The sequence below is a fragment of the Pelodiscus sinensis genome, chromosome 2 (assembly GCF_049634645.1).
Source record: "Pelodiscus sinensis isolate JC-2024 chromosome 2, ASM4963464v1, whole genome shotgun sequence".
Classification (NCBI taxonomy): domain Eukaryota; kingdom Metazoa; phylum Chordata; order Testudines; family Trionychidae; genus Pelodiscus; species Pelodiscus sinensis.
In genome coordinates this window covers 87,293,488-87,317,305 of record NC_134712.1, presented here as the reverse complement: position 1 = coordinate 87,317,305, position 23,818 = coordinate 87,293,488, and the positions used below count along the sequence as shown (strand labels likewise).

At 40.4% G+C, this 23,818-nt stretch overlaps 1 protein-coding gene across 1 annotated transcript in view; it reads left to right on the top strand.

Moving 5' to 3' along the window:
* SPIRE1 (spire type actin nucleation factor 1) overlaps positions 1–20,134 on the top strand; it is a 199,450-nt gene extending 179,316 nt beyond the window's left edge. Inside the window, exons 11-16 of the mRNA XM_075921001.1 lie at positions 1,794–1,936; positions 9,497–9,634; positions 11,747–11,817; positions 12,303–12,330; positions 12,423–12,559; positions 14,792–20,134. Of these exons, the coding sequence (XP_075777116.1) occupies positions 1,794–1,936; positions 9,497–9,634; positions 11,747–11,817; positions 12,303–12,330; positions 12,423–12,559; positions 14,792–15,050 (776 nt within the window). The 3' untranslated portion in view covers positions 15,051–20,134. The remainder of the gene's footprint in view (positions 1–1,793; positions 1,937–9,496; positions 9,635–11,746; positions 11,818–12,302; positions 12,331–12,422; positions 12,560–14,791) is intronic.
* Positions 20,135–23,818: the final 3,684 nt, after the last annotated feature.

The following is a 23,818-nucleotide window of genomic DNA, read 5'->3' as shown; positions in this document are numbered from 1 at the left end:
TGAATCATCTTCTAGACAGTGACTAAGTATTAATAAGGAGGCTCCAGTCAGTTCCCTCCAGCTCCTCAGCCTTGCATCCCACAATTGTCCCATCTTGCACTGGTCAGAACCTTGGCCATTGTGGGGTTCATTAAGTAATGTATTCTTCCCTCAGTGTAGAAAGGACATATTAGCCTCCATAACAGGGGTGGGCAATAATTTTGATGGGGGGGCCACTGCCAGCATTTTGTAAGTGGTCAAGGGCAGCACTCTTCCCAGGGTCTGGGATGGAAACTGGGTGCAGAAGTGAGCTTTGGGTAGGGCATTGGGATTCAGGAGGGGGTGTGGGGCCTGGGAGGGATTTTGGGTGAAGGAGGTGTTTGTGATCTGGGTACAGAGTCTGGAAAGAGGTATGGGTGCAGCAGAGGATTCTGACCTGTTGTAGGAGGGATATAGGAGGGGGTACAGGTCCAAAAGGGGATTGTGACCTAGTACAGGAGGGGGTGCAGGGGCTTGGGTTGTGACCTGGGACAGAGATGCAGGAGGGGGAGCAGAGGGTTGGAGGGAGGGAGAGGCAAAGGTTCCAGAGGCAGGCTCTGGCAGTATCCCGCAAAAGCCCTGCTGCATCCAAGGAATACGTTTGCTCTTCCGCTTTTCTTCGCGGAAGAAAAATTGTTCTCCTTGGCCTTTGAGGATAGGACAAGAAGCAATGGGCTTAAATTGCAGCAAGGGAGGTTTAGGTTGGACATTAGGAAAATGGCCCTGCTCTGAGGGCAGGGGACTGGACTTGATGACCTCTTGAGGTCCCTTCCAGTTCTAGTATTTTATGATTCTACCATTTAGACCTTTGAATTACCATTAACGCTTTAATGTATTATGATATACAGTGAAAACTGTTTTCATCAATTGCTCAAGGGAATGCCAAAAATTGATAGTTTAACATGGACGATCTTCTAATATTGTTGAATCAGACTTTTTCTCAGTACTTGTGCGATACAAGTGGGTGACCTTTTAAAGGATCATTCTCAACTCACAGTTGGCTCTAACTACATACATTTTTTCAAAACAAAATTGTACGTAACTTAGCTCAGTAGAAATGTGTCCTGGAACTTTTATAAAATTCTATTAAGATTAGTTGGTTGTAAATACATTAAAAATCCCTAGTGTTTTCTTTCCAATAAACAAAGTTCTGCCAATGCGTCAAGTAAAACAACTGAAAAAAAGATAAATATTTTTTCTCTGTCATCTTTTTTCAGTTATGGTTATCGTAGATGTTACTGTGTAACAATATTTAATTCAAACAGATTGACATAAATGTGATTTTTAAGTTGACAGTGTTTCTGTAACTATTTTTATGCTTCTAAAGCACATAGGTTTATCTGAAATAGTTTCTGTATTATTTTTAGTATTTTTTTTCATGAACTCTCTACAAGTGGCAACGTAGGTTGGGTTGGAGGCATCCTTCAGTGCCCTTATGTTTAAAAATGTATATTCAACAAAGGACTTTCTTACTGTCCCACTGCATCTTCAGAAAGCTGAATTATGCACAAAGATTGTTACTCGTACCTGTCAGTTGTGTAATTGCATGCCCGTGAGTAGTTTTTTCTGTGGGTGAAACTGTAGATGCCTTTGCATTTTTGTGGAGACATTTTCACTTCATCCACTTTTGAAAATGTGCCCCATTTGAAGTCTATATGAAGATATTCTATGTTGGAAATTAACAATAGATTTTCCACCGATATGCAGTTGTTCCCAATATTAAACAATGTTATTGAATGGTCATTGGATCTAATTTTTGCTGGTTGAATCTTTAGTGCCTCCGAAGTTTTTGCCAATATCATCCACGCCACAGCCAGAGAGGCGGCAACCACCGCAAAGACGACACTCCATTGAAAAGGAGACACCGACCAATGTGAGACAATTCCTACCACCTTCAAAACAGAGCTCCAGGTCACTTGTAAGTATCATAAGCACTGGCTATAGTGTGAGGACGTCAATAACTCCACAGTTTAAACAAAATTAAAACTTGGTTACATTGTGGTTAGAACTGGATACAACACAAAATCTCAAGTTCAAGCCAGTCCTGAATTTTTGGGGGAGTTTGAATGAAGATTAAATTTTCTCTTTCTCAGATGCCCCAGAACTTTGAAGAAGTGTGGCTCTGGATCTGAACTTTGTGACTGAGGTCCATCTCTGGGTTGTTAGTTTTTTCCAGCCACTTTCAAAAAATAATATAGCTTCTAAATAACAGATTTGGAGTTGCCTCCACTCAAATGGAACAGCAGTGAATCTATTTTCCCCGGTTTTGGTTCAGGATTTTAATTCGCAGCTGAAGGAATGGATGTCTTTCTCTTCTGTCCTTGTAAAGAACTATTTGTAGTTTGGTTAAAGTCATAATGTGAGAGAAAAATCTTTAAAGATTCCAACTTTTGCATTGTTGAGGTCACTGAGGCATAAATTGTTTTGCTCTTTGAAAAGAAAGTACAGTACATTTGATCAATTAGTTTTAATTGAGAAGTATTTTCCAACAGAGCCTTGGTAGCAAAGGGGACGGAATGTTGGCTCTTTTGTCCTGGCACAGGGTACTTTGCAACTTAATGTAAGAGCCCAGGATTCAGTTCATGGTTTGTTTTCCCTAGCAGTAGGGGTTCAAAGTGCCCCTTTGAGGTATCTGTATATAGCCAGATTGATAAGAGCATTCAGTGGAAGAATTCTCACCAGTCCTCTATTTGACAGAGTGGCATTGGTGGGCTTTGAAGTCCTGTTTCTTTTTCTTTGGTGGCTGACAAGTCCTTCAGAGAGATGAGGCTGGAATGTCATTATTCGGTAGTCTTCAGGGATACGGAGGATGTTTTTCCCCACTTCTCTATAAGGAAACAATTGGCTTTGCGTGTGTCACATACTTCTAACTTGAATATGGCATCAGGCCAGCCAACTGGAGTGTGCAGGGATGGGGGACAAAGGAAGCAGCTGTTTAAGGGCCCAGCAATTTAAAAGGGCTGGGGCTCCCGACCACTGCCACCATTTCAGCAGCAACCGCAGCTTCCAGAGCTTTGGGCCTTTTAAATCACTGCTAAAACCCAAGGTGGCATGCACTGGGTGGCACTGAAAGGCTGGCTGGAGAAAACTAACCCTTGGCCCCACCCCTTTTGCCTGAGACCCCGCCCTTTCCAGGGGCCCAGGAGTGCCCCTTTCTCCCCAGCTTGCCCAGGGCCCAGCAAAGTCTGTCAGCCACCTTGAAGAGCATCAAGTAATCTTACCTCATTTCTCAAGGAACAGAAATGAGCCCAGCGGAGTATAGCACAACCTAGAATTTTTTCTCCAAGAGTTTGTTTAGAGCAGGGGTGTCCAAACTTTTTTCAAAGAGGGCCAGATTTGATTAAGTGAACATGCGTGAGGGCCGACCATTTTGCCTGACATTCTTTGAACCATTAAAATTAAATGCAAATTAACTATTTTATGCAAAGTTTATTGCAAACGGCATACTTTTCATTTCGTCACATGGATGACAAATCTTAACAGGTGTTAAATCACTCTGCCTTTCATATCTGAAGGCCAGATGGAAAAAAAAAAAATCCAGGAAGCTGAAATATATGTCAGGAACATTGTAAAGTACATTACATATTATTGGTAATAAAGGTTGTCTGTCAACTTTTAAGTTCAAAAAATATGAACAGGAACATAACACCAAGTATACATGTTGTGTCCAAATATATTTATAACTGATTTAGACCAACTGACATTAACTGAGATTTTACAATGTATTCATCTCAATACATATGGATTCGTTGCGGGCCATAAAAGATAGATATTGCCAAATTACCTAGGGGGCCGTATTAAACCGGAACACGGGCCGCAATTGGCCCGCGGGCCGGACTTTGGACATGCCTGGTTTAGAGTGTAACTTTTGGAACCTCTAACACTTAAGAGGATTGTTCCTGGATGAGGCACTGTAAAAAGAATTAATGTGCAGCAATCGTTCTTTGTGGGACCATAAAATTTATTTTCACATAAGTACTCATAGGCAAAAATACGCAGTGGAAAACAACTCTGTATCAGTCTCTTGTCTACTTCTCTACACTGTCAGTATTTCTAAACTAATTACTTTGTGATATTAATCCAGCAGCCAACTTACTTATCCAACACAAAATTTGGAGGACCATGTGACTTTAAAAAGCTTAAATATGAGGTCCTTTCCCTAAGTAGCTTGGTTACGTTTTTCATGTGATTTATTTCAAATTTTCATAAATATGTCTTTCTTTCTGTATACTATTCGTTGCAATTTAGCTACTGCAAAGTGGGGGGCAGTTGTGTGTAATAGACCCACTAGAGAAAAATTCTAATTCTAACAAAAAACTGAAACAACAAAAATAAGCAACAGAAACTTCAAGCAAAAGCAGCAAGGAAACATCTGTGGGAGTCCGGCATGGGTTACATAAATGAGTGTTTTGGATCATTATTTACTCCAAAGAACACTGTCATCCCTTACCCAGCTTGTTAAACATGCTTTTGTAAATGAAGTGAAAAGGAAGAAAATTTGATGTTGAAATGAAGTCCTTTGAATAGTCTGTTTTATGTGCTGTTGCTAAATATATTTGTTAATCTTTGCAATAGTGCCCTCTGGGGGTGGGTAACTGATAAATCATTGATCTTTTTGTTTTAAATTCATTACACAGTTTTGTGTACTCTTAACATTAAACCTAACCAGGCCCTGCAACTCATGCAATCTGGCATCTCTTATTTTCTAAACCAGATATTGCTTTTATGATACTTCTGTTCGTTAAGTGGAAGCCTCTAGATAAGTGAAAAATATTATTTGTGTACTATTTGACTGAATGCATCTTCATCCTTTCCTCAAGGATTGACAGTTTCAGTTTTTATGTGCTCCAGGGACAGCAGTTTCCCTTCAAGGTGAAAGAGTTTGTCCTTAAATAGCCATCAGTGCCAATGAAAAAAGGCCATTGCTACAGTTTCTTAGCAGGATTAGCAGCCAACTGGTCTGTCTTGCATACTAACTAGGATTTTGTGAACAGGCATCTCAGCATACCAAGAGAATTAGCGCTAAAGTAAGAGGAGTGGGGAGAAAATAAACTTGGAAAAATTCCAAATGTTGTCCTTTGTCATGTCAGCATATCAATGGTAAATGGGCAGTCACAGAAACTGCAGCTAAACAGTTCACTGTTTTTCCATCTGTGGCCTTTGTGGTATACTTACAATGTCACCCAGCGTAATACCTAATCAGTAAGATGCAGTCAGTGTGCTGAGATGTACATATGAAAGTTGTCATGGTTTTGCTTATTTTCATAATCCAGAATTCCTGCTAACAATTTCATTCATGTTCAGCATTTCCTATCTATTGTTCAGGTTCCTAGGATAACCATTTTTTTTCCAAGGACAACTTTCAGACCACTTTTTTCAACCATACAAACAGCTTCTCTGCTCAGCTCTCATCCCTTTGAAGCAGCCCTTGTTGGAGTGGCAAGGGCTATGTATTATCTGTGTGACAGAGCTTTTACCAGCAGGTGGAAACCCCCGAAGGTTTGCCTCTTTATGCTGGTTTTGGAAATTACTTTTACAAGCACATACCTTCTAGGGGGAGCAGTTCCTAAACAGTGGCAAGATTTAACCACTTAGGTTGGCACACTACTCCTGATTGAGATTGATTTCAGTGCTTGTAGAGTACATGTGTGTGTTTTAGATCCTTCAATCACCCTATGGGAAAAAGAAATCAGTTGTGAAAGGACAGCAAACGAAAAAATGCAACATCATAAGATTCTTCTCATTTCTGGTCCCAGCCAGAGAATATTGTAAGAACATATAGTCTAGAGATATAGGTAGCTGAGTGTTCTAGACTGAAGATGGCTAGTTAGGCAGACTTTAGAGTGCCTGCCATAATCTGTATTGTATAACTTTTGTATTACACCCAACACTTGTGTATACAGTACTTTCCTGCTGTGACGCTTTTGAATTCATGTTAATAACTTTTAATGAAGTTTTATAACACATTGGGTATAATTAATAAATTAATATGAAAAGTACTGTTTATACATAATTAGCATGATCTCTTAGGTGAGGATATATTGAAAATAATCTACAAATCACTTATACTAAGGATATGTAATTTATGCTACATGTTATTCTTGATATAAATTCACCACATATACTATGTAATAGTTCTGAATCCTTGTTGTGCTGTGACTACATAGTCAAAATATTAAGAAAATTCTTTACAAGTTCATTAATTTTTCAACCACAGAAAAGTATCTTTTTAACATGGCTTATTTTTTTCTGTTTAAAAATAACCAAACTAAATTGTCGTTAATATATTAATTAATACTCAGATTCAAATCCAGAAAAACAAGGAAATTCAGAAACCAGGTTCTGTCCTTAACACATGCAGTTGAGTGGAGGAATTACAGAGGTCTTAGGACATTACACACACTACCATATATAGCCCCTATGACATGGACAAGGATTATGGATAGGCGTTAAAGTCAAAACTCTAAAATGTTACTGGTTTTGTAACTTTAGTCAGTGGTTAATGTAATTTTGATTAGTTTAATTTAAAGACTGAGCTACTGTTGAAATTAAAGATTTGGCATGTACTTAATTTTATTCTGAGATTTAAAAAAATAAGCATTCTTCAGAATTCAGTCTATCATTTAACTTTCATTTAATGTTGCATTAAAGCTTTGTTGTCCTTATGTAACCACTGGAATTAAAACATTAGCATTTAAACAAGTGAACATTTTCCACATTTCCCCTTTTGCCTGCCAGGGTATTCACATTAATTTTAATGAAAATTAATTTTTATGGTGGCAAGACCAGATCCACATCATGCTAAGGATGTAATGGTGTAGTCAATTAACCGATTAGCGAAAGCTATAGATGCTATTAATGCTATAGATTACCTGCATTTCTACCCTCTTCCCTCTTTGCCAGTAAATGTTTTAACAGGCTGGCCAGCAGTCCAGCTCAGTCCTGACTTGCGATGGGTCCAGGACCTACCCCTGCTGTAGCTCTGCATTTAAAGTGTGTTAGGAGTCGGGCAGGCAGACAGCCCAACTCCGTTCCGGCTCACACCGGGTCCAGGAGTCCGCTCCCTCTTCCCAGACACGGGCTGCTGCCACCCTGAACTGCTGCCTCTTTATCAGAGGCAACAGCACAGGGTGACAGGTTTTTAAACTGGCTCCCCTCACAGACCAGCTCCTGCCTGATACAGAGGCACCAGTGCGGAGTGGCAGGGGACTTCTTGGGAGTGACGTGCACTGGCTGCTGACCCCACCCCTAGGGACTAGTCGACTAACTGATAAGAATTCATGAGGTTATTCGACTATTCAATTATCCGATATTTAACATCCCTACATCATACTTCTGCTACCTAGTAAACACCTGAAGTACTAGTTGTACAGAAACAAACTTTATTGATAAAGCATCTTAGTAAATTTAAAGACACATATTAAACAGGCTAAACTTTAAAAGTTGCAACATGTATATTTATCATATGTCATCCAATATGCCACAGATTGGTGTTTAAAATATTCAGCATAATGACCGTTTTGTTGTGTAAGGGTGCGTTTACACACCAGGGCTTAACTTGAAATAAGCTACGCAAATTGAGCTACGTCAATTACGTAGCTTATTTCAGAAAAGCTTATTTTGAAATTGGGAGCATCTACACAGCAGTTATTTCAAGATAGAGCACTCATCCACTGACTTTCCTTACTCCTCATACAATGATGGTTACAGGAGTCAGAGTAAGAAGTCTTCCAGCTTGACAGTATTTCGATATTATTTTGAAATAACCGCCTGCTGTGTAGATGTGGACTAAGTTATTTCGAAATAATGTTGCTGTGTAGACGCACCCTAAGGGAAGGATTAAATATGATGATTGAGTATAATAAAGCAAAAAATCGCAATACTTTTCTGAAATACTGAAAAGTGTGATTGATCAAAAGCATTCAGTAAATCACACTTAGCACAAACAGAAAATAAATATCTCATTGGCATTGCCTGCCCCACACTTTCTCATCTGTTCTTCTTCCTCTCCATCTTTCCCAAATCATTTTTGATATCTAATAGTGCTGTCATCATCATACAAATCCAAAATTCAATACTGTTCGATGCAGTTTCATGCAAGGTTGCTGTTAATGAAAGGGTATATTTATTTTGTTCATGGAATTTTACACCTCTCAGAGCATTGGTTTTGATAGTTTGTTTTTTTCCAGAAACCTAAGTTTCACCAGTACGAACATACCATAGAGGTTTGGCTTGTCAAAGAGAACCAAAATTAACCCAATTTTTGCTTTTTATGGGTACCTTAAACACGGTGAATTTTTTAATGTTCCTTTTTTTGGTAGATAAGACAACAGTTCTTAAAAATATAGTGGTTCCTAAATGCTAATGTTTGCCAAGTCTGCAACAGAAATCAAAATATTTTCTCTCTAACTGAAGGTCAGAACAGAACATAATTTTAAGACTATCTGAATTGAGCATTTTACAACTAATCTGAATCATCACTCTGATATATCAATTAGATACCCAAGCTGTCTGGAGAGTCCAGTCAGCAGTGTCTTTGTGTGTACAAAGGAGATTTCCTGTATTTATTCAGAGAACATTAAATTTTGTTGTTACAGGTTCTCTATGATAAATGAGGGGAATTCCCAGAGTTCTGTCTTTCTGTTAGAATCATGCAATCAGCCTCAAGGCTGGATTATAAATGGGAACAAGGCTTTTTATTCGGTGGTACTGCCGTTAAAGGCCATATGCTCAGGATTACTACTCTCTTAAATGTATTGGCACCGCATGGATGGAAGTTTCACAGATGGGCAGTAGTTCCATAATTAGTAGCCTGGGCATGATTCCCTGCTACTAAGAATACCACAATAGAATAACACTTTTGCTCAAGCATTATATTTAAGATTATTTTAATAAAGTTTAAGTTGATATCTTAGAGGGAAGGAAAACTGTGTGTATTAACTGTCTATAAAAGATTTTCAATAGTTTTGGTCTAGATTTTATTTCTGGAATCTAATTATAACCATCTTTACAAATATCTGGTACCATTGAATAAAAAGTTATTTTTGAAGGGCTACTAACCACTTTCTTCAGCTACTCTGGGCACCACAAAGTCTCAGAGAAACTCTTGTCTTTAAGCAGTATATTATCAAAGGGAACAGCACCAAGAAATGTCTTGTACAACTATGTATCAAAACCCCTCTTGTCCTTTCAAATTATAAAATTTAATTGTAATTGGCTAAAACAAATATTCATAATAAATAAAATCAAATAATTGGAAACAGATGTCAGATGACATAAGTGCTCATAGAAAAAAACTGCATATTATCAGTCTCTTGATTGGTTTGGAACTCATGTGATGCCCATGGATCAGCCAGAACTATTCTGTTTTTGAGTTGTGAAATCTTTTCTTTGAAGTTACTAACTAGGTGGCTGGTTTTCAAGGCTGAAATCTTGAAAAGATGAATTACAATAGTAACATCAATTTTGGTTTTTCTAGGAGGAATTTTGTTACCCAGTGGAATGCCTGGCTCTGACAGTAGAGGAAGTCATGCACATTCGTCAGGTGCTGGTGAAGGCAGAGCTGGAAAAGTACCAACAGTATAAAGATGTCTACACTGCCCTCAAAAAAGGAAAGGTATGATTAGTTCAGCTGATCCACTGAGAGCTGTTAGGGAGGGAAGTAAATCACATAGATTCCAGTTAGAAAGGCTATGTCTACTAGTAGGTTATTTCGAAATAAGTTATTTCAAAATAATAACTCCTAAAATAACTATTTCAAAATAGCTTATTCCTCTTCACGAGCAGGAGGAGTTATTTCGAAATAACAGAGTTGGTAGTGTGGATGCTCGTCTTGTTATTTTGAAATAACTCCCCAGTATAGACATGCTTTGAAAGAACATGAATTGGAAATAGAATTCAGGTGCCAGGTTTTCATTAGTAATTAACAAGTCTGATTTTCAATAAGTCTGACTATATTGGAGAAACTAAACTTTCTCTACAAGAAGTAGCACATGGACTAGTTTCCTTTGTTTAAATATGGAAACTTCAAAAACATGGATAGGAATATAGCATTTATGTTTGATCCTACATAAAGACATGGTGGCATTTACAATAGTTGTTGTCATAAACAAGGTCAGTTCCCCTGTCTGAATAGACACCAGTCTGTTGAGTGGACTCAGCTGCTGGCTTCCACGTGCTTCTAAGTGCCTTGGGTCTGGATAGTGTCTGGTCACTATTCCTAGCTCTGGATAGTGTCTGGTTACTATTCCTATATCCTGTGTCTGCTACCCTTCTTGAGAATTGGTACCTCATTTGGACCATAGAACCAGTGATGCAGCCCTACCAAGAGGGGCGGCCCGTGAACCTAGGCAAACTAGGCAGTTGCCTGTGGCGCCGCCAGCCCGGGCACCCGATGATGATGTCACGGGGTGCCGGAGCACCCCGTGATTACGTCACGGTCATTGACGGCTGTGCAGGCGGGGGCGCCGATCACACCTTCTGCCTGGGGCGCCAGCTGCCGCAGCCGGCCTCAGGCCACTCCTGCCTACCGAGTTCCAAATTGTTTACATATGTTCCACCTCTTTGTGAGTGCTTTGAGCTTCCTGATTTGGCCCTTCAGAGACAATACGGCAGGCAAGCAAAGAACAAAGACTAATTTAGCTAAGGAATTTCTTAATCACAGATACTTTGCTCTTAACAAAGCACATGAGCGAGTTTGAAAAAACCAAAATCCTCAGTACAGCCCCCAAGTCTGATCTCACCCTCCTATGAGTTCAGAATTTGGTCAGCATCCATAGGTCAGGCAGCCAGTCCTAACTTCTCTTTCTTTTGCCTGTTCTCCTAGCATGCAATAGAGTATTCCCACCTAGGTAGCCCTTTGGTTAGGCATTTTCCCTCGTGATACCTCCACCATCTCTCAGCTTCCATTGTAAAGAATCTTTTTTCTTATTGCTGGGCTGGCAGCAAAGAGACAAACAGTACTGATGGCTTTGAATTGCTGCATGCCAATTTCTCATACATTCAACTAGGTTTGAAGCTCCCACTACAAAATAGGTGCTGAGTTCCACACTGGCGATTGCAATGCAACATAAGAGGGTCACATTCAAACATGAAGATTACAAAATAAAATGGAACCCTTGAAACAAAATGGTATCTACAAAACAAGATGGGATTCACAACTTGACCCAGACCCCTAGTAGTCAGAAAAGCTTTCCCTCTATAAAGAGTGAAACCAAGCCCTAATATATGAAAGAGACAATGAAATATATCAACAAATTATTTTAATTAATTTAGAATAAAGCAGTTGAGAAATCTTTTTTCCTATTGCCTGACTGAATTGTAAATTCCAAGTTTTAAAGCAAGGGGATTATTGTGAGGCTCCATTGTCCTTCAAAGGTAAGCAGGGTGCAGTCACTCTTGTTTCTTTGAGTCTTAGGTGCAATATTCAGAGGCTCATGAGTAACAAGCTAAAAAGAACTTAAATCTTCTGGGAAATCATGTGACCCAGAGGGATTTAATAACAGGGCACCCATCTGCCAGTGTATTTTTTTCCCCAGAGATTACAGATTGTGAAAAATAATTAGTGTCTTCTTTTCCTCTCTGGGCTCCTTCACTTTGATCTCATCAAATAAATCTAACTTAACTTCAGGCTCTGCATCTTCACCAAAGGCCCAGTTAGAAGCATGCCATTTTATTTCCAGAACCGAACTGGTAACATTGCAGTATCTTCTGTTTTCAATTTCTTTAGCTCTGTTTTTGTTGTCGAACAAGGCGGTTTTCTTTCTTCACCTGGTCCTACACTTGTCAGTTCTGTAAGAGGTGAGTTTTTGGTATCTGATAACAAGCACCCACTGTTTTCTATTTTTAATTCACAGAGTTGTTTGGTTTTGGTTTTGAAATGCAGTTATGATCAGAAAAATGACTCTTCCTTATTCAGGATATCTGATCCCTTAATGTGTTCAGATACAGAGTTGCTCAGGTTTTAGAATTAAACAGTAACCGTTCCAGTGCTAATAAGCACTCCCTTATAAGCCCAGCAGAGTCCATGTGGGTATGAGACAACGAGAGAGATTCTACCGAATCCTCTTTACTGGGGTGTCATGTGAACCCAAAAGAACAAAGTGAATTTCAGATTCCATTTCAGTTGGTAGTGTTAGCAGTTGGGGAAAATGTTTATTTGTAAACTGAGCAAATTTTAAGGTGATAATAAGGCAGAAAATATGAAACTCTGTTCACCCTATGCTGTCTTACTTAAATAACATTTCTTTCAGTTGAAAGATTCATACTTTTACTTTTCTACACAGGCCTGTATGTTCACAGTGTTGCAAAAAGGTACGTTCAAGAACCTACAGTTTGTTCCTTTCAGAAGGGCTGTGTCTTTGGTGACAATAATTCACACAGTCATTCTCCTGCTCTTGTAACAGATGCGGTTGCCATCAAAGCCATACTCTACCCTTCCTATCTTCTCTCTGGGACCTTCTGCTTTGCAGAGAGGAGAAAGTTTTATGAGACCAGAAGAACCTTCTACCAGCCACCACCGTCCACTTAAGAGCATGTCCAGGTGAGAGACATTTCTAGTTCAGCTGTGCTTCTGGTAAGCAGCTCTTCACAAGATCTTCTTCTCAGTCTGATAGTAATTAACGGGACATAATCTACTAAGATCTTGTTTTAATTTTCCAATGTTTGCTGTATCTTTTTATAAACCGAAAGATAAGTGTTTTTCCTCGCCAATTTTATTTTTCCAGTGGATAAAGATTGAGGTATTTCCTTAAATTTCTAGTGGAACAGAACCTATCCTGATTACTTTTCATGTACTACTCAGTAAATATAAACTATATTTACTTGAGTAGTAAATAAATTAATTTACTTACATTAGACTTGCTGCCATAATATTTAAAATGTGCTCTGTCCTCTCTCTGTACTATAGCTTACAATGACAGCAATATCAGTATAGCTGATGTATACGCTGACATTTTTTCTGGTGTGTATGTCTCCTTTGAAGAAACATCTGCATGATCTTGGTAATGGAATAGGGAATAATCTCCCTTTTTAGACAATGACTTCCATATGTCAAACTCTTTCTACTTTCTAGCCCAGGGGTCGGCTACCTTTTCAAACCAAAGAGCATCAAAATTCAGAGTGGTCAACAAAGAGCCCGTATTAGAATGCCCATTTGCATGACTGAAAATATACAACTTAATATTATTGATAATTGATATAATGATTAATAATAGAATAAATGAAACATTGTACTCACAGACTTTATTTAATGAGACTTCTGCTGCTGCATCTTTTCATACATTTCTTTAAAGTTTACATCATAACTGATCAAATCCAGCTTTATGCCCACATTCAGGCCATCTTCTGTCAGTCTTATGGCAGGGAGCTGGGAATGTGGGGGTGCAGGAGTCTGGGGATGTGAGGGTGCTGGATTTGGGGTATGTGGAAGTATGAGGGGCAAATGTCAGGGGGTTCAGGTCTATGATGGGCTCAGTGTTGATGGGGGGAGGGTGCAGGAGTGTTGGCCAGGCTTCACTTTTAAATAAAGTAAAATATTATGTCCAACACACAAGATTTCAACATTGTCTTTATTTATGGCGGGGTGGGGAACCTTTTTTGTGTCGAGGGCCAGTGACCCACAGAAAAATCAGAACTAAAACATCTCACTCTTTGGGTGCTCCAGTCAGAAGCGGGCTGGGGGCAGGGTGTCTGGCCAGGGAGCAGGCTATCTGGCCTCCTGCTGCTCCCATTTGCCAGAATGAAGCCTCCAGGAAGGATTTCAAGGGGTGTCCCAGGGGAAAAGTGTTTCCCAGGGGAAGGAAATTGGCAGCACGCATGGAGCCATTTTTGGTTCCACTTATTCCCCGCATGCCAGGGGAAGGAAAAGGGCAGTACATGGTCCCCACTTGTTCCACTCATGCCAGATCCAGTGGGGAGGCTCAGGGCTTTCTCCTCCAGTTGCCCGGAGCAAGCCAACACTGTCATTCCAGTCTTGCGGGGGGTTATAATGCTGTTGCGCCAGCACTGGCTCCCTGCTGCAGGGGGAGCTAGGGAGAGGTTGAGCTGGGGCTCCAGAAGAGCCATATCTAGCTCCATCGTGAGCCATATTTGGCCCGTGAGCCATAGATTGCTGACCCCTGCTCTAGACATAAGTTTATTTCACTTTGCTTGGCAACATTATAAAATAATCTTTTGGTTTTACCTTTTGAACACAGACTGCTGTTAAAGCTAATCTCCGAAATAATATTTGGATCAGGCCAAGATGTAGCTCCACAGGCCCTTCTCTCTGTGTGCACGTTCTTCTTCAAAATTCACTTCTGCCATGGTGCCTATAAACAAATTAGCCAAATTAAGACATCTATGTAGTCATTCATAAAATCCTCTTTGCCGAATCATATTTTATATTAGCCTTCACTGAATAACCATGTAATCTTATCCTGTCTTGCAACATCCAATTTCTCCTTGCTGCTTTTTTTGCATCCTCATTAAGTCAGGAGAAGGACAAGAGTTGAGCACAACACTTGAGAGAGGACTCACTCCACATTCCCAGAAAGGAAGCCTCCCAGAGAACAAGGCGCAGGGCTCCAGCACCAGTTTTTTAAGGTCCAGTAGCAGTGGACACAGCTGGTAGCCCCAGTCCCTGGGGCAGTTGCCCCCTTTGCCTCCCCTCTCCTGCATCAGAGGGCCTCGACTTGGGACAGAACTAGTGTTTTCTTTCTCTTTGGGAGGTGTCTGCACTGGTGTCTGAATGGTAAATCATGGTATTAAGTATGACAATTTCTCTGTTTTTTAGATTATCCTCAAAATCCAAGTCTGTGGATAAATCAAATGAAGACCTACAATTTCCCAAAGAGTTAATGGAGGACTGGAGCACCATGGAGGTGTGTGTGGACTGCAAAAAATTTATTTCCGAAATCATCAGCTCAAGCCGGCGCAGCCTCTCTCTGGCCAACAAACGAGCCAGGTTAAAAAGGAAAACACAGTCATTCTACATGTCATCACCAGGCACCTCTGAATACAGCCCTTCTGAGAGAACTATCAATGAGATCTGAGTCTTGTGCCTTTTTCTATGCTTTTGTCTTCATGAGATCAGCATCCGTGAGAGAGATCACTGAAACTTTCCTTCCATTCATTTTACTTAAGCTCGAATTTGCATTAGATCACAGGGGTTGCTACTCTATGGTTTCCACAGACACTCTGTTCCTATTTATAGCTAATGATATGTGACAGGTCAGCCAAAAACGCATTTGCACAGGAAGGAAAAAATAATTTGATACTCTTGCCTTTGTGTTTGTGTGTGGCTTGTGGAGCTAGAAAGCCTTTATTTGCATTCAGCTTTTTATCATTCCATGAACTGTTTTTCAGGACAGGAGCTGAATTGTATTCCTAAAGGAGAATCAAATTTAGCGCGGGGGCCAATGTTAGCACTGTTGTAAGTAGTAAGTCATATTGGCATTACCAACCTAGTAGTGTTCATGTTCTAGTTTATATGACACATGGAGCAATGTAGTTCACAAAATACCTAATGTGGGCTGTTGGTCTTGTCATCTCACAGCACAAGACCTAGAAGGTTTTGCTAGTGCTACGAGCACTCTCTTTCTTTCAACGGTTGTTACTGCTCTGAGATCATGGTCCAATGTGGAACTTCATAGTGTCCTGTCTTCTAGTGCAAAATATCTGAATAGTCTGTAGGTCCACATGTGGGGCCATTCCCCTGACCTGCTGTACTTCTATGCCCCAGTGTAATTATAAGTGTCTCCTGTGTAGGTAAGAGTAGTTTATTCCTTATCTTGAATGTATTATGATTATTATATTTGGTAGTTGTAGTCTTAGTGGTAGGAGGAACTGTACACTCGATGGGGAGGGGAGGATGTAAGGAAGGCTTCTTAAGTTCAACTGAATTCCTGTAAAGTATGTAACATAGTTACCCAGAGAGAAAGGTGGGTAATATGTATATATTTGTATTATAGTGGAACACACAAGCACTGCTATAATTAAAGTTTGGGAGCACATTCGTTATAAATCCCATTTTTTCAGGGGTTTATAATTTGACTGTAAAATTTGGAATCCTGTTGAAATTTGGGACCATGAAGTCCCATATTACGAGCACTTTGTTTTGCTTTTTAACAAATGTGTGTGGGGGAAAAGTGTGTCTGTTAAAAGTTCCAATAATGCTACAATATTAACAAACATCACATGCTTTTTGCTCTTTTTTTTATATTCAAAATGTTTTGTTTTTAAAGCAATAATCAGAGTTTTTAAACATATTCAGAGTTTAATCCATAATATGGAGAGAGGTCATTTTGGTATTTAAAAATAAGCTAACACGACAAAGTTATTAATACTTGAAAATCAGCGTACACAGTAACTTGTTCATAATGTTTTTCATACCCAGATCCATATTTAATATCGATACAGTGGTGTATTATAGAATATCATACTATGAAAGATTCAGATTTATTTATTAACATTTCTGTACTAGAGATTCATGAGAGATACCTCAGAACTGCTCCAAACTAGCTGGGACAGGGTTTTCATAATACAAGTAAGATTGATCTGTTTTCAAGCTCTAAATACATATTTATAAATGCCAATCTCTTAAACCAAATATTATGCATTTTAAGTCCCTAGGAGCTCAATTCTCAACCTGCTGCCAGGGTTCTGAGTTGGTGATCAGAGTATGGCTTCCATATTCAACTGAGCAACATTAGAGCCACTCTGCTACTGCTGCTGCACCATCCCTGGTGTGTGGGAGGGCAGTAGACACCTTTCCAGGCTTCCCTAACCAGATCCCTGCCTTTCATGCAGTGGAGCTACTCCAGTTTCACAGAAGGCTGGGCTCTGTGCTGCCCAGCTATGCAGGATTTTCCCTTCAAAGCATAGTTGCATGTTAAACTGTAATGACTCCAAAGCAGCTAGTCTAGTATTAGGTAAACATGGTCTGGTCTGTACTAGACCAGGAAGGTCGGCTTAAGGTACTCAACTCCAGCTACGCAAAATGCATAGCTGGAGTCGGCTTAATTTAAGCTGAGCCATGACAGCATGCCTACAGGAGCAAACACTTCCCTCACCTTCCCTTACTTCTCTTTTTGTGAGGACACAACCATCCTCATGTTCTTTTAATCATATGTTCATAAACAGTTTATGCACACAGCATGTATCCATCCAGTGATAATGTTAAGGGTTTGATTGAAATGGTGATAACAGGAAATTCAGAAATCTGTGAGTTTCCATGCTTAACCTTTCCCTTTCTGCAGAGGGTCATAAAGCTGTTATACCCTCCATCTAGTAACCTCGGGATGATGGTTTTTTCATGTTAGAGGAATTACAATATGTTGATGTGTTAAGGACTTGGGACAGTGGGGGTAGCACAGAGCACTTCATATGAAATGGGAAATGAAAGAGCCCCTAATAATCATATGATAGATATGGTAGCACTTTTTTTGCCTTTTTCTGTGCCAAAATTAATTCCTGCAGCCCAACTCCACCCCTTTTTCCCTTGATATATTGTGTAGTATTCAAACCAGAAGGCCAATTCCTACGGAAGCACATGGGAATTTTATTTTAAACTCCCATTCTGTTTGCAATTTTTCTTGGGAAAACATTCTCTATTCACCCCATACATCATCTATTTATTGCTTTTCTCCATGGCACCTTGGAAAAAGTTGCAGGACCAAGCAGGATATATGTTCCATAATGTCATTGAGGCTCTCACAGGTCCAGAGTATCCCGCATGTTTTCTCGATGTTGTGAGTGGATTGTGGCAGATGCCATGGCCTCATAATGCCGCATGTCCAGTGTATGGATAGTGAATCGGACTCCTTCTCTCCAGATCCTGGACCATCCATGAAGGCCTATTTTTCTGTGCAACATCCCTGCTACCCTCTGGCAATCTGGCTCCTTTGCTGAGATCTTCTCTCCCATATCACTGCATCCTCATAGGGGGCTTGATGCTGTAGAGGAGTGCTGACGCTTACTAAATTGTGGTGTTTGTGTTACTGTAGCGCCTAGGAGTCCTAATCATAGGCCCATGACCCTGTTGTGCTAGGCACTGTACAAACATGGAACAAGAAATGATCCAGTGAAGTACTGAATGGCCACTTACAGTCCACCAGTGTGCGAGGCCAGCATGGTGCAAAGGCTGGCTGCTTCCAGTCCTAACCCTGCCTGCCTGACTTAGCCCCTCCATATTAGCACACAGAGGCTCCTACAGGCACCTCAAAAGGAGAATTCTGCAGCTGAGCTGCCATTCTCCTGAGTTTTTTCCATGCTGGTTGATCCCATTGGTATTAGGGAGAATAGGGCCTTGTACAATGGGCTGGTCTTTAATTTGGCAGAGGAAACAAAGAAATGCTATTCTATTTCTGTTTCGCATGCAAAGGCGAAAGCAGCTCAGTCCACTCTTTGCTTGGATCAGGGAGAATTGGACTGTTTTGAGCTTTCCACTTCACTGTTTGTGCTAGTGTCCCAAACCCATTCCAAATGTCAAGGGCCAATCCACTTTGCCTGCATACCTCTTGAAGCTACCCACAGGTCTTATGTATGGCTTACGTTTCATCTCCATGTCAGAATAGAAAAACTAAAGCTTGTAAATATTTGTAATATATTTATTAATGTTTAGAAAGCTGACAAGCATTGAGCAATGGGAATTGACTTTCCCATGAAGATTTTAAAAGAAAGCGAGTCTTATTTATATGTATATTTACTATTGGCTGCTTAGATTTAAAGTTGAGCCTCTCAAGTTGAAACTCCCTAGACCTTTTAAAATGAATTTCTGTTAAAAAGAATGTGGGAATAGCACAGTGAGCTCATTTCCATGAGTTTTTAAAATCTTATCTCTTTTCTGCATTTAAGAAACCGGGGATTTGTTTAAGTGCATCAAAGGGAACCCAAAGGGGATTTAAAAAATGCTGCTGACAATGCAATGGTCTTGTATTTTATACATGAAAAACAGGTCTTAAGAATTCAAAGCCAGCTCAGCCTTGATAACAGCTGAAGGTAGAAAACAGGCATTGTTGCTGCTGCTGTTATATGTGTAAAACAAATTATTTCAACATTCATGGTGACAATACTGCTTTTGCATTTTTTTTTCATTAATTTCTTTATTGAGAAAACATGCCAGGGGACAATAAAATGCCTTTGCAGCCTAGCCTTTGTGTGTGTTAATTATTCATATGTAAACTGTTGTAAAGAAAAATTTTAACTGCTTTTATAATTTTGCAAAGGTCAAATTGTTGGGTTTTTTTGGGCAAAGCGGTGTTGATGAGTTTGATTTTAGCACTTACTGGGCCTATATGAAAGGGAAGGAAATAGGTCAAAATAGTCTTTAGAATAGCAATATAACTGCATATGTGACCCACTGCACTCTAAGCATTAAAGTCTGCTTTACATTAAAGCGCTGCTTCTACGAAGCAGTAGAAAAGTAGTCTGACCAATTTCTACCAAAATCTTCCATATCAGAAGACTATAATTTGTAACCTTCCTATATGCATCAATTGTACTGAACTTTTTATAGAAGTTGAAATAGCTACAAACAACTTATCTTTTTTGAGCCTATAGCTGATGTGAATTGTGGGTTATTGGGAGTTTTTCAAAGAGTACTTTCCACCAAAAAGGAAAGCTATCAAGGAAAAATATATATATATATATATATATATATATATATATATATATATATATATGCCGTAATTTATTTTCCAGAAACCAGTTTTTCTTTCTGGTTCTCCCTTCCTCTCTCATTTATAATTCCAGGATTGGCTGCATGCTGTATAGTTAGGGATATGGAGGAAGATACAGTTTTATACTAACATGATTGCTATGTTCATGCCTAACTTCAGCCAAGTTCTTGTGCAGCTTTTAGGAATGCCTTTATTATTTTAATCATCCTTGTTAAAGTGATATCACACAGTGGGGTGGAGGAAAGTGCTGTAAGTGCATGCTCTGGTGCTACCACACACCTCTTAGCATTAAATGCAAAATAATTTTCATGTTGAAGACTGGAAACTGGTTTTGTTTATTTTTTCTTTGATGTGTAACCTTAAGTTTAAATCAAGCTGTTGAATTGTTAATATTAATCCATGCTGTCCATTCTCTTGTTTGTTTCTGATTTCATTAATATGTTTTTGATCTTCCTGTACAGTAGGATTTTTTTGTTAAATATTAACAAGAAAACAGCTAGAGAGTCATTGGATCCCTCTCCCAAAATAGCCAAACAGAGATCCTGCATTATTACTTCAAAACACAAGCTGATCAGGCCCCATTACAACCTGAGCCTGTCCACCTGAATTTAGGAGATTTGGAGCCAGATTGAGACCTGCTCTATGCTTAAATTAGGTTGGCAGAGCTACAGTTGTGAAAAGGCTCAAATCTCTGACTTCCATAGTTTAGTCAAATTAACTTCCATTGTACTCACGACTGGGTTGATAGAAGGATTCTTCCATCTACCTACCTACCTACTGTTGCTCTGAGATGTGGATTATCTGCAACAACAGAAAACCCCTGCTGTCGCTGGGACCCATCTACGTTATAGGGACACAGCTGTAGCATGTGTAGCAGTGCTGCTGGAGCATCTGTAATATAGACATGGGCTCGGTCCTGCACTTCACAATAGTTGTTGTCTGGCCGTGGCAGAAGATTGGCCAAGTCCCTACACCTGCGTGCCTAAGGTAGAGTGGCATAGGGTTGCTTACACTTGTCCTTCAGTCGAGGTATTCCCTAAGATGGGGGTTTTCAAAGTTGGGTTGCGGGCCTGCCTGGGTAAACAACTTCCACAGCTCCCATTGGTTATGGTTTGCCGTTTCCACCCAAGGGGAGCTGTGGGAAGCGGTGTGGGCGGGTCTGAGACACAACTTTGAAAACCCCTGCCCTAAAAGATAATCATAATCACTCATAAAGTAGCCATTGCAGAGGCCTAAATTGGGTCCCAGTCAATTCCTGTTCCTGGCTATACTGTTGAAAAACCTTGGGTAAGTTGGAGGCTTTTCATTCTTCAGTTCTCCCTCTGCAAACTGGGGTAGTAAAATGAGCTGCTTTGAGCTCTGCAGATGAAGAACCATGTAAGCTCTCAGTCATTTTTGTTGCCATTTAGCTTCCCAACTTCTAATCCAAAAAAGCACCACTGGGGAACGTGAACTGAGCTATGTTGAATTAAAATGTAGCCATATCTGGAAAAACAGAAGGATTCCTTGAAAATACTTCAGAAGGTGTGATGCCACATTACCTTCAGAACCTGGGGGGATGTTCGTGTCATATCTAAACAGGTGATCAAGTTAGCTCCTTGCAGTAGTTCCTGGCTCTTTGTATTTCAGCTTTAGATCAATTTTAAATCATGTGCAATTTTAACAGTGAAATGTAATTAGTTATTTTTTCCTCTACTCCAACAACTAATTGTGATATCTTGGAGGTCATAAGCCAATGACTTAGAATTGTTTTGTCATTTCTGATTTTCAAAAGGAAGGAAGTTAAATGTCCACTTCAGTATTTATACTAGTAACAGAACCCCTGTCCATCTCTGTGGGAAGCTAGAGGATCAGATTTCTTAAGTCAGCTTTTCAGCCTTCCAGTCCTGGGACAACCACCAGCATTACATTTTACATTCCTTAGTCTGCCATCCACGAGACCATTCCAGAAAGGTGATTGCCAAGACATAGACACATCCTGACCCTGTCCCCTGTTTTTTCCCCAGACATGCCCCTATATTGGATAGTGGGAGGCGGATGTAGGAGCCTCCCTGCCGGTTTCATGCTACCAGAAGATTCCTCTAGATAGAGGAAGTCTTCTGTTAGCCAGTTGAGTTCTAAAGTAGCGCAAAGCACTGTTAACAGACCAGAGGATTGGACACAAATTTCCAAAATGTAGTTTATAAAATTTTAGCTTTATAGAAACTCCCCAAGTGCTGTAAAAAGCACTGCAGTTTTTAAGGTCAGCATCTATTTTTGTCTACAACGTAAGGAATGATCAGTATTTTTCCTGGGGTGACGTCCATAATGTTCAAATTTTCCATCATAATGCTGCCAAGGCCTTGGGTGTACTGATGATTGGCTCACATTTTCCCACCATTAGGCTAGCACCAGTCTAGAGCAGCCACTGGCATTTTGCCACTCTGTTGTCTAGACTTGCACCAGAGTCAGATCAATGGTAGAAGACACTCTAAAAATTATCAGTATAGCCAAGGCCTTAAAGTGTGCTGCTTGTTCAACCAGTCCCAAGCAACAATAATTCCACGGGATTAGTGGCATAAAACTGCAGAAAGAGGAGAATCAGAGTTGCAGTCAGAGAAGAGGCTGCTGTACCCAATGCTACAAAGCATATCCCTAGGAAACAGTGAACTATGGCCTGGGCAAAAACTGGTTAATTTGGGAATAAAATACTGTGTTTCAAAATATGATGGAATATAATCAAGCTAAACACCAAAGATGAATTGTGTCCATTCCATTATAGGAACTGCTGCCCTACCTTTCTGCAGGGCTAACCAGGCAGTGTCACTTGCTGTACTTGATTATTCTGTTTTTCACTGAAAACATTTGATACACAAGGGCTGTGTCTACATTGGCACCCCTTTCTGGAAAAGGGATGCTAATGAGACCAGTCGGAATTGCAAATGCCACGGGGTATTTAAATATCCCCCGCGGCATTTGCATGAACATGGCTGCCGCTTTTTTCCGGCTCGGGGTTTTGCCGGAGAAAAGCGCCAGTCTAGACGGGACCTTGCGGAAAATAAGCCCTTTTCCAGAAGATTCCTTATATCCTGTAGGATATAACCCTGCAAAACCCCGAGCCGGAAAAAAGCAGCAGCCATGTTCATGCAAATGCCGCGGGGGATATTTAAATACCCCGCGGCATTTGCAATTCCGACTGGTCTCATTAGCATCCGGGGGTCCTTCTTGAATTGGATATGTCCAGAAAACTTTTGACATCAAGTCTAAAGAATCAGAACTTCCCCTGCAGAAACATGGGGGCTACATCTACATTGGCTTGATCTTGCGCAAATACTCTTTAATGCAAGAGTTCTTGTGTTAAAGTATTTGCACAAGAGATCATCTACACTGGCATGTGCTTTTGCGCAAGATCATCCGTGCCAGTGTAGACGCTCTCTTGCGCAAGAAAGCTCTGATGGCCATTTTAGCCATCGGGCTTTCTTGTGCAAGAAATTCATGTTGCCTGTCTACACTGGCCTCTTGCGAAAGAACAGTTGCACAAGAGGGTTTATTCCTGAGCAGGAGCATCATAGTTCTTGCACAAGAAGCACTGATTTCACACATTAGAACATTAGTGTTCTTGCACAAGAACTCCCTGCCAGTGTAGACAGGCAGCATGTTTTTGCGCAAAAGCAGCTGCTTCGGCACAAGATCGTGCCAATATAGACACAGCCGAGGTGTTTGTATTTTAAGAACAGGATTTTGTGCTGTTTAGTGTTGCCAAATTTCTAATTGCACAAAACTGAGTCCTCCCCCTTCTACACACACTTATTCCATTGCACCCCTCTGATTCTTGCTCACCCTCACCCTCATTCAGCTGTTCATTTTTGCCAGGTTTGCACACGGGCTTCGAGTGTAGGAGGGGGCTGAGGTTTGCAGATGCCACGGTAAGGCCAGAAATGAGAGGTTCAGGGAGTGAGCAAGGACTCCAGCCTGGTGCAGGAGATGGGGGGACACCAGAGATTCTCAGAGATTAGAGTTTTGCGGAGCATCAGGCTGGGTGGAGCCAAGGGGTTTGGCGTATGGGAGGGAGTTCTGGGCTGAGGAAAGGGGTTGGGGTATGGGTAGGATATGGGCTGGGGATGTGGGTTGCAGGGTTCATTAGGGGACTCCAGACTGGGATA